This window comes from Zosterops lateralis, assembly GCF_965231275.1.
Source record: "Zosterops lateralis genome assembly, chromosome: 2".
NCBI lineage: Eukaryota > Metazoa > Chordata > Aves > Passeriformes > Zosteropidae > Zosterops > Zosterops lateralis.
In genome coordinates this window covers 109913215-109925085 of record NC_139763.1, presented here as the reverse complement: position 1 = coordinate 109925085, position 11871 = coordinate 109913215, and the positions used below count along the sequence as shown (strand labels likewise).

General features: G+C 36.8%; 1 protein-coding gene across 3 annotated transcripts in view; it reads right to left on the bottom strand.

The window, feature by feature from the left end:
- Window positions 1-2423: 2423 nt before the first annotated feature.
- Window positions 2424-11871, bottom strand: part of GBE1 (1,4-alpha-glucan branching enzyme 1) — a 135752-nt gene continuing 126304 nt past the window's right edge. For 2 of the 3 annotated variants that reach the window (XM_083854626.1, XM_083854624.1), the window contains exons 16-17: window positions 11440-11487; window positions 2424-4146 (exon numbers count right to left, since the gene is read on the bottom strand). In XM_083854626.1, coding sequence (XP_083710752.1) covers window positions 3992-4146; window positions 11440-11487 — 203 coding nt within the window. In that variant the 3' untranslated portion in view covers window positions 2424-3991. The remainder of the gene's footprint in view (window positions 4147-11439; window positions 11488-11871) is intronic. The other variant, XM_083854625.1, reaches the window with a different exon arrangement.

Genomic DNA, 11871 nt, shown 5'->3' with positions numbered 1-11871 from the left:
TACTACTGCAGCTTATTGTCACATAAATCAAAAATTGAAAAAGCCTACTTAAAAGAAACATTCCATGAAGAAAAAATAATATTTTTCTCTCTATATAAAGGCAAACATGATCAAAACTTTAGGATTTCCTTTTCTTTTCTCAAATGCTTGTGAAATTTTCAGCAAGATGCTGCTTCTCTCCTCAAGAATTTGAAACCAACTCTAGATAATTGGGAAAACCAAACAGAATTAAAAAAGTAAGATTGGCATAAGAAACAGCTCTCCATCACAGCAAATTACACTCTTAACCCTTTCAAAACAGTTGCACCATAAACTCTGAGGTGTGAAAACACACATATGTGCAGAATCTTCCTTGGCAAAACCCTTCCAATTAATTGTTACAAAGATGCCATTTACAGGCTGGTTCTTACGAAACTGGGATCCCAGCTAAGGCATGATACATGAAAATATGGAAAATACTGCTTCATCTCTGTAGCAGCAGTTCAACAATGACAACACGCCCGGTTTGGAAACATCAGTCAATAACAAAAAACTTAAACGCAGAAAAATTAAATTCCCAGAGAATTAAATTACAAAGCAGAAGACAGGCAAACCATACACCTCAATGTATCCCAAACAGAATGTCCACATTTATTTAAGTTAAAGGACACAATTTCTGCTGTTCATTCAGTTAGCCTTCACTTTTAATTACTTAACTACTGAGTTATTTTTAAGCTCTGAGAAATGAGACTTAAATAGACAGGAAGTTCTTCCTTAAACCATGAATGGGCTGTTAAGAATTTGGGAGTCATGAAAAAAAAGGGAAAGGTAAAACTACTTCAAGATGCTTAAAACATCATTTGAGAGCCGAATTGTGACTGATTAATACACAAAAATACCACCTTGCAGTATCTGCAAGCACCACACAATTGCTTATCTGGTATCTTACAGAGCTGCTCTTCTTTGACAGAGTATTACTAGCACCACATTCCTGTCTTTCAGACAGGTTAAAAAAGTCTTTATTAAATTGAATACAATGAGCAAGAAAAAATTCACAGGAGAAAGGTTGAAGAGTTTTTCCCAATTAAATTTGTTTTCCAGAAGTACTCACCAATTTTAAATAATGACTCCATCCTTCATCTCCAAAATAAACCTCAGGACAGTAAAGCTTGAGTTGTGGGAGGAGGAGAAAACAGTGGGGAAATTAAAACTTATTGCTCATAGAACACACCAGTGTAGTGGATGCCTGCCTGGTATCACAATAACCACCTGGTCTGGAGAGTAACTTGAATTATTAACTACAAAGAACTCTTCACACATACAGTGCAAGACAGGGGGAAGGTCAGCCTGAGTCTTTAGATAAACTGGCAGGTGAAGGTGAGCTTGAGTTCTCATGGTGAGTTAGAGAAACTGTGGAGTGACAACTTCTGGGGCCAGAGAGAGCAAGAATTCCTGGGTGACAGGGAACTCTGCAGTTCCAAATGCTGAAATACAAATCCTGATCAGTCCTGCACACTAAGAGGTTATCTCTAAAGAGAGTTCCTTCACTGTGTGTGAATATCTGTGGAGAGCTTTGTGCCCTGGGATATATCACCACAGACCACTTCATTTACATCCCTGATGGAGCTGAGGAGTGCTGATTTGAGGTGTGGCCAAACAAAAAGGCTCTGGAGCTCAGCTGCTCCTCAGAATCTGCCAGGCATCAACCAGACATGGTGACCACCTCAGAACATAACTGTAAGGAGAGGCTTTGGTTGCAGTGTCATTAGAAGGGAGGTGAAAGCTGAATTTCTCTTCATAATCCATCAATATTCAAAGAGCAGGAGGAAGAAATTTGCTTTCTTTCCATTGGTATTGAAAAGGAAAATTTTCCAGTCAGGCAAGACAGGCAGTAGCACACTTACCATTAAAATGCAGAGGTGGGCTCCAAAAAAACCTTAGTTATTATGCTTTCTGTATTTATATGTTCACCTTGCAAATATTTTCGTTCACTTTTAATAATCTATCATTATGTTAAAGAAAATATGCATAGGTCAAGTATTTTACCAATCTCATTATGAATCAAGACAAGTCCCTGATTTTAGGATGGAGTAAAATGTAATTTGTCTTTCAGCGTCAAGACTGCTGTAAAATCATTTTGCAATGCAAGGAATGAAACCATATATGCATTTGTTTTCTCCTCCTCAGAGTTTATTTTGCATGTGATTTTACAGTTTATACTTCACATCATACATTTATTCCTTCTCTTGAAGGAAAAAAAGGTTTGACACAGACGCTTGCCATTACATTTTGAAACCTGGAGCTGGTGCCAGTAAAAAACAAAAAACCCCACCCTATAAAATATATTAGATCAATACAGTGTAAATATAACATGTATTAGAAGTTGCTTGTTATTTCACTACAAGGAAAAAATCTGGGGAAAAAAATAAGATAATCAATTCCAGTTGCTAAAACAGTTCAGTATATTTTATTTAAAGTCATAGCGTAACAGGAATGCTTTTATTAGCTCACAACCAAACAATGATCAAACTGGTGCAGAGGAAAATGAAGCATGATCCTATGGTACTCAACTGCAATATAACATTCTCTGCCACACAGAACAGATCAGACTGGGGATGTTCACAAAGTCCTTTCAGTGTGAACTCTGCAAAAGACTGTTTTCCATCATGCTGCATTATTCCAGCCCTTATTTTGCTTAAGAAGTAAGCCACAAGCCAGCATTCCAAGAACTGTGAATAGATTGTCAGTGTTGGCACCAACCATTCAGTAGTTTACACAATGGTTCACAAAGGAAACTCAGTAAAATCATGACTTGGAAATGGTCACGGACATCTTCCTCTTTGGCTACTTTAAAAGTTAGAAAATTCAGATTGGTACAAAAGACATTCATTTCGGAACCAATTTGAATATGTTTTTAAATAAATGGAACAAAATAAAGCATGTCTCATTAATTTGGTATTAATTTTCCAGAATACTCTGCAATACATTTTCAAATATACAAAATCTTACTCTTTACAAAAAAGTTGTAGCTCATGAAGGAACTCACTTGAATTATCTTAGCAGCACTCCAATAATTAACTATCTTAATTTTAATTAAAAAAAAAACCTTAGTTTGATCACTGAATTTTGAGACTGCTTCTTCACGAGAAGCAATGTTTCAAAAGTTATAAAAGTGCAAGAACATCATCATGTTCCAAGCTGAAAGGCAGCTTCTGAAAGTAGTGAAATCAGTATTGCAAGGTCCTGATATTAGTGAAATAAATACAGTAGGAAGAACTACACTTTAAGTAGCTCTTCCAGTGTGGTATTGTTGCATGAAGACCAAAACATGTGTCTCACTGAACACTTTAGTGATCTAAATAAATAGTTGTCATTTTTTGTCCAGCTGTAGCAAGTGAGATGCTCAGACTAAGTGACTTGGGTGGGAGCAGATAACCAGCACACACAATAGCATCAGCAGGCCCCCACTCAATCAGCCTGCTCCTTTTGCTGTCCAGCGTTTTTGTGCATTTTTAATTAAATCACAAATGGCAAAGTACAAGACTCTCAGAGGACCTTCTCATCCATTTGGATAAACATTTCTAATTCCATGTTAGACTTCATTGAAGAAGAGGAGCTTCAAATTAGGTCCCACAAACCGTTAAGGCTGCCTTTTAGCCAAAAACTTCTGTTTTATTTAAGCAAACTACTTACTTTTAGTAAGAAGCATTAATATATAATGAATATTTGAATTCACTATCAAAATGAGGATTCTAAGAAATTATTAACTTTGGAGCAGGATCACTCTTATCATTCCTGATAAAATTCTGTAAACAACAATTTAATTGAGAATATCTGCTGCTTTGCAACACCTTAAGTGTAATTTTGTACTACTAGAACTACAAACCCAACGATTTCCTTTCTGCCTCTTCGTAAAGCTTCCTCTAAAGAGGGTCTAGCAAGTCAAGAGCTCTGAAATTACACGTGAATATTAATCTTACATTTTAAACACCTAATATTACTATACTCAGCCTCAGAAAGCCTCCTTAGAGCAAGTTTTATTATACTTAGTACTAGTACAGTGTATCAGCACTTTGTGACTTGCTTCTTCGGTGGTGGTTACAGGGAACTTCACTTTGGGATGTCCGTGTTGTAAAGCACAAGAGCCACTCTGCTTGGAATGTACACCTAGGAAAAACATGAAAAGAACAAGCTGAAAAACCCAGAAACTCTACAGGACACAACCTCTAAAAACCCCTGCATAAAAATCGGTCGTTTGGGCACTGCTGTCGGTCATAAATATCATATTTAAAGAATGATTGTTGACTGCTTAATCCCTAGCACTGGAATTGCACAAGACAGAAATTTTAAAGGCAGCTTGATTACAATCTCTTTTCTATTTTTCTTTTAACACCTTATCTTGATATATTTTAAGTGGCTACCAGGAGAGGGCCTCATATGACTTACAATGACTGATTTCAAAAACCTGAGAACATCGAGGTCAACAGACCAGTCAGTGATGAATGACAAAGTTTTGCAACTCTTCTTTGCTGTGAATTGAAGTTGTCCCAAGGCCTGTGATGTTATTTCATACAGGTAAATACCAGCAATATGACACAGCAGCATATTCTTCACACTCTTAGCACCTATGGAATGTCAGTGTCAGAGCAATAAAACTCACTCTCAAGATTGGACAAAATCAAAATTAACCATTTAAATATTCACATTTTTCTTCCTCTTTGTTTTTTCCCTGAATACCACAAAAATACCCAAACACATATAACCAAAAGACTCCTCATAGATCACAAAAGAACTCGTGGCAATGTATTTTACATGACACTCTTTCCAAGCTGAGCAGAGTCACAATCAGAAAACAAGACCGATATGTGCCATCTACCAATTACCTCGATACACGGCACTCCATCAATTGTCAGGTCTATGAATGTGTTTTCTGAACAAGTCAATAAAAATGCAATTATAAAAGGTAACACAAGATTGAAGATTATTGGCTTCATTCTGACAACGTCCTCTTTTAGACTATCCTTCATCCCTGGGGAATGCCTAATATTCTGCAATTTCAACTGCGTTATCTGCTAACGAGAGCCTGATGGAATGAAAGGCTTTCATTGTTTTCAAAACAGAATAAAGCAATAAAGCAAAGAGCTTTAGGAAAAGGAGAAAAAGGAAAAGAACAGCTGATCTTCATTGAATCAGACAAAGCAGTGTCCAAAGCTTCTTGAAAGGCAGTGAACATAATGATTTCCCCTAAGGTTTCAGTGATAAATAGCTTCTATACACTGGTGCAGGAGAGGAAATACTTAATGAAGTCAACTACCTCAAAACATATAGATAAAGGAGAGATTTTGAAGTTGTGTACTGAGAAATTCAGCGCTCTCAAGTTGGATGACGAAGTGAGAGGGGAGAAGGAACAAACAGAAATAAGTTTTCTAAGAAAGGATGTGGAAAATGTTGCTTCAGTTATATGGAAAAAAAAAATTAATGCAGGACACAGCAATTCTCAATTATATTCTGGTCAATAATGTGTCAGATCCTAGGAGGAGTAAATTAGCCCAATTCCTTTAAAGTCAATTTACATCAGCTGAGAATCCAAGAGCAGTGTGGATCATCCAACTCCAACCACTTCACTGACAATTAGAATTTTAAAACTGGTTTAAACATAGTTTAAGACCTTGTGCAGATGATTGTATTTAAACTAATGACAGATATGTTTTCCATTTGTCATGAAGAGATGTATCTGCCAGCTTTTTACTTTAGTCACTTGTTTTTTCCTAGGGAAATTAAATACACTTTTTAGAGTTTTTTATCTTGGTGGGCTTCTTGCTAAATCATAGAAAAGCCACATATGGCACTATCTCCTAATCTTATTTCATTGGTCAGTGTAACCACTTCTGAGGCTATTTGCTATAAAAAGCAACAATTAAGGCATGAACAATGAAAAAATCAATTATTGATTAAACATATTTATAATTACAAATAAGATTTTTAATTATTCATTCCACTGGTATATAATTTTTTAATTACAAATATATCGGTATTATTCCTTTCTCCCAGCCCAACAATACTTCCAGAAATACTAAAATCTATGTGCTCTAGCTTTATTACTTGTTTAAATAGGCAGAACTCAGAACAATTGTGTGATGGACTGAGGAAGAAAAATGTGACCAATGAGGTTGGAAAGATCACTTGTCTTTCCTGACGTAGGTGAAAACTGGAAGATTATCTGCCCAGGATCCCAGCAGGGTTTTCAGCCCAGATTTCTCATCCCCACTCCTCCTCCTGACAGCCTGAACCACAAAAATTCCTCAGCCTTTTCACTCTAGTATGATTCCTTTTCTTTCAGCACCGCTCACCTGAATTACCACTCTTGTAGTAACATATCCCCCTTAAGTTAAATTTATTTTCTCTATATTTTTCCTGAGTGTACTGACTGTTTCAAGCCATTGTACCAAGCCAATTGTGCTGCAATTATATGCTTCAATCTGCCATTAAGTGACACTATTAAAAGAGTCAGGGATCCACTGCTGACAGGATAAGCTGAAATTCAAGTATTTTATTGTATGTTTCAGTCCAGACACTTTCAAATATTTAAATGTATGGATCATCCTTAGCTCTAGATGTGTCTGTACTGGACCTTCAGCATTCAATTGATCCATGATTCATTCTAGTTCAGTGTCAACTACAACTGTGCTGTGTCTCATCATGCTGGTCACTGCTCCAGACTCCAAGCAGTACCAGCTCCCTCACAATTCCTAAGACTCTCTCCTTGATACAAGTCAACAGCTGCACACAGAGCCTCTGATTGATGAAATAGCAGTGGCCCAGCCAGTTTTTAACTCACCTAACAATCTTATCCAGTCCTGTAGTTCCTCAGCTCCTAGGCAGGAATGCTGCAGGAGACAAGGCTGAAAGTCTTACTGACCTGACTGGAGCAACTTTGTGCACACACCTTGAGTCATTTCATCAAGAAAGCAATCAGGCTGACCAGGCATGCTCTGACTTTGCTAAATCCAGGCTGGGCTTTCTGACTGAGCCATCTCATGTAACCCACTTGCTTGGACACAGATTGCAAGAGGAGGTGGTTCTTGTCTTCTGGAGGAACTGCCCTACACACCCCTCAGCCTTCATTTTCAGCCTTGGTTTAGTTGTCAGAAGTCTCCCCTGACCACTATGGTTTTTCTCAGTTAATAGTCCCCAGCCTTGCAATCACATCACTGAAATCATCCAAGCCTCTGGGTGTATCCCACTTATACACAGCCTCTCTAACCTATTGCTCTGCTACTTTATTTTCAGAGTCTGAAAACAGGCTTTGTCCTTGGAGTTTGAACCAAAAAAATAGACACTGAATACTCCTGTACTGTCCACATTGTCCATCAAAGTGTCAAGTGATTTGTCTTTTTTTTATCAGCAGATTTACAGAATCACCTTCTTGCCCTTCTTCATATATATATATATTACAGCCAGAGATCTGTTTCTATAAATAGACAAGTATACTAAAAGTATATAGAGGTTTCCTGATTAAAACCATTACAGGAAAACTAGGTATTCATCAGCAAATAACATTATCAGAGATAAGTAATTTTTTACTTTTTCCATACTCTAGGAAGAGTGTCTCAGAAGTTTATTGTTCCTTATACTATTGATGAATTACACACTTTCAATTACCAGCTTCAGTCCTGTTGATCTCTGTTCTTCTAACCTGCTTTTTCTGATCACAAGTTTTATCCCATTCATGTCTCCATCACCATTTCCATCCCCATTTCCCACGTTCATCAATTGATGAACATAGACAGAAGTGAAAACCCAAAGAACAGAACACTGAAGAGCATTCATTCATAGCTAACCCACATCTTGACTGTCATCAATCAAATCACCCTCAGAGTCTCTCTTCTGTTTCAAGCTTTCTGCTCACCCTGAACACCCTTTCCATCCACTCCTCCCCTCCAGGCTCACCCATGCTGGAAAGGGCCTCAGGAGACCCAAACTCCCTGCTGGAAGCTCAGAGAAGGTTACTCAGGAATTGTCCCTCTGCTCCTTGTATCAATTGTTAACTAACAACCTCGAGCCCTCCAAAGTTCACACCATCTCCACTATTTTAGGAAGCCAAGAAGACATCTAAAAACACACAGAGGAAGGTTCATGAGGCCTTTTCTGATGGGGGAGTGGAAAACATCAGATCTGTTTGAGACAGGATGACACAGCTGCAAAGACAGTTTTTGATAAAGTTAAGGTTTAATCATAAAATATCACTGAAAGTCTTATTAGTCTCAATTTGGCAGGAATGGAGTAACTGCTGTTACTTCACCTGTAGATGTGCTAACAGAGACGATGGTGGGAGATAGGAATCTTGTTTTTAAGTCAAAATGGGTTTTTGTTGGCACCTTTGACCTTTTTATACTGCATATCCATATGAGGCAGCTGCACTGTCTGAAACTAGGCAAGTCTCACACAGATCAAGGCTTCTGGCACTAAAACACTATCTCTAGTAAAGAGACAAAAAAAAAATATATATATAATCAACCTATTTCCCACCAACTACCTATCAAGATCACAGTCTGTTCATGCTGGCAATCTCACAAACAGGACGAAAACAACTGGTACTACTACTGGCCAGGAATGCAAGATGTTTTCAGCCAAAATCCTTACTCCTTATACTTTTTTTTTTTTTTTTTTTTTTTTTTTTTTTTTTTTTTTTTTTTTTTTTTTTCCTGTGAATACCCAGAAAACTTCCCAGAAAAAAAGAGATCTAAAGGGTTAAGAAGAATGCAGGAATACCACAGGTAGGAAAGCACCTGTGAACAGCAGTAGCTATAGGCAGAAATATTACCTTACACATAGGAGAGGACTAAAATACACAGCAGCCTCTAAATGTATCTAAAACCCCAAAAGCAAGAGGTTCTGCAAATGACAACTGCTACTTTCAGATTTGTCAGACCCATTCAGTACCAGGTGCAAGCACAACCAAAATTGGCTGGAACTGTAATGAGCTACTACTCTTCATCCGACTTTCAGGACTGGAAAACACCAAGCCCTAAAAATAATTTCAAGGTCGTTTTGTAACAGATGGGAGAATTACTAGAACTCAGAGCTAGATCAGGCACTGCAGAAAAATACTCAGTAGCACATATTGCAGCTGGTAGCTGCAGAAGGCAATGTCACAAGAGCCTGTGCCAACATTATCCCAAACTTTTAATTAAAATGAGGGCTTTAGACAATCTCCTGTCCCTGCATCACCACTGATTGTCACACATGGACACTATTCTGAGAATATAATTAACCATCAAAGAATAAAATAGATGATAGCTCTTCCTTTCTGATTACAATTTATTATACAAAACCTCACACATTTTGGTTTTCATTTTGCTAGATATTGCACATGACAAAGAAGGTATGCTTAAAATAATGTGAAGTTCTGCTTTCCAATTTGTTTTTCAATTTACAGCTATATAGCATGAATATGCAGAAAATAATTTCTTAGATTGTCTTGCTTCATTTATGCAAAAGAAGTCTACAGACTGCACAGGGCGTGTCTCAAAATTTCCAATATTATCTTCTGCACTCTTTTTTCAGGTTGAGAAAAAGTACTCTAAAAACGACAGCAAAATCCTCTGAAAGACAAGTACACTGAAGAAGAAGAAAGGATGAAACAAAACTACTAACAGAGTAACTTTACGTTACATTTGCTGCTGGTTTTAAGAAGTCAAACGATCAATGAAGATGAATAAACGAATTTAAAAGTCTTAATCATCAAGAGGTAAAAAATGAAAAATACCTTTGTGGGATTAAATACTGACTGATTCTTGTAGTTTCAACGGTTTCTAACTACAAATATTCTTTCATTTAATCTGTATATCTGTGCATGTCAGGGGAGAAAACAGTTAAAGATTACATCAGTCCCTTTAAATTCAATACATAAATCCTTATCATGAAAGTTATTTAAATGAGTATTTTCAAAGCTAAGGTCACTAAAAGCTTTTAGATAATTTCAATCTATGGGAGGTTTTTAATTTGTCCACAGACTCAAGGAAGCAGGAAGTTGCACTTTGACATTGAATAGTATACATTAAGGCCAAGGTTAAAAACTCAAGCCTGTAATAAGGATATTCTTAAAATAAACTATATAATTTCACTTTCATTTAATGTGAAAAGATTATATAGCTGAATGCCAAAAATAGAGAATCAGAAAAAAGCACTGGGAACAAGGGAAAAGGAATACTCTGACATCTATTTATTTTTTGAACTAATTGGAATGAACTAGAGAAAAAAGTAAATCCATAAAAGTCAAAATATGTTAAGCAATTATATTTCACAATAAATCATATACTACTTTTCCAATGAAACAACATCCTCTGCAATATTGTACTTCACCAGTTTCTGTTGGTGCACAAAGAAGGAAAGTATAACACCTCCATTTTCATATAAACCCAAACTTTTGGCACGGTACAAAAATAAAATTCTGGGACACTTATTACAGTTGTTTTCTACAGCAAAATTCAGTTGAGTTGGATACCTTAGAAAATAGAGACATTTTGAGTGACATGTTCGTAGAAAATTACACTTTTTCTTCCCCCTGCCCCAAATCTAAGTTTCACATCCAATCACAAAAGCCAAGTTAGGTACCAAAAAATGAATGAATCCATAAAGGGCCACTAAGATCTGACAGGGATTGAAATACATGTGCAGCACTTAGTTCGCATCTTGCAAAGAGATGATGAGACCTAAGCCAGACTAAAGGTTTATAGAAGCATGCAAGAAGCACAATCTTTTATGAAATATATCTCCAAAAAGACTGATATGAGAATATCACAGTGAAGTTGTAAACAGAAATGAAGCAGTTGGTAAAAAAGTCTATTCTTACAATGACAAAATGGTTCACAGCTTGTTATTAGAAAGTTTGATTACATGAAATATAATGTAAATGTAAATTCATTTCATGTATTTGTTAACAATCCATTATAGAAAAAAGCAGTGAAACAGAAAAATTAGTACAGTTATGTAAATAAGTGATATTATAAAGGGCATTTCTGTGCATTTTCTGTGGAGTTTTCAAGGTGTGTCTGATGATTTTGAATTCTGGCCGTCTAAAGCTTTGTTAAACAAGCCTGAAAACTGTACAGTGAAATGCTCAGCAGTGCTTACGAGGCTTCATCTTCTTCTAGGATTCTTTGCTCCAGGAATTTCATATCTCCCTTCTTCTCATTTTGATGTGCCACCTTGACTATTTCTTTTATTAGGTGGTTTTTTTAGAATGAATCATGTCACATTTTATCTTCTATTTTTGTAGCACATTTGTGTGCTGTTTAGGCTTCACTTGAATTATTGTATGTGATTTCATTTTGTCACAACCCTCTGGGTATGTTTTGCTGACAATGTTTACTCACACACCTCCTTAAGGGAGGTGCATCTCTCATTAAAAAATTACTTCTTTGAAGTTCGTAGTGGAGGAGCAACTAAAATTTTTACCTTTATTTGGTGCATGAGGAATCCTCTGGGGAGCTGGCTGGAGGAGTTCTGTGAATTGGGTGGCAGAAGGACATAAGACAAAGTTTATCTGGGTTTCTTTCTGACCTAGAGGTGCCATTGCCATGCCACAGCTGATGCTGCAAAAAGTGCATTTGCTGCTGTGTTTGCCACATGCCTTATATCTTCCACATATTCCTAGCAAAATGCAGCTTTCACATTCTGTCATGGTTTTTTCTGGCTTGGATGGCTTGCACTCACCATCTAATGGACTAAATGTGAAATAGACACTCCGAATTACAGTTAATTGGCTTGCAGAAGTTAAGTTAGTGGTAGATAATTAAGATGCTCTCCAATCACCCAGGCAATGCATTTGAATTGGGCACACGAAGCAAGAACTCTGGAAGCAATAATTTGCTACGTAACCTTCAGGAA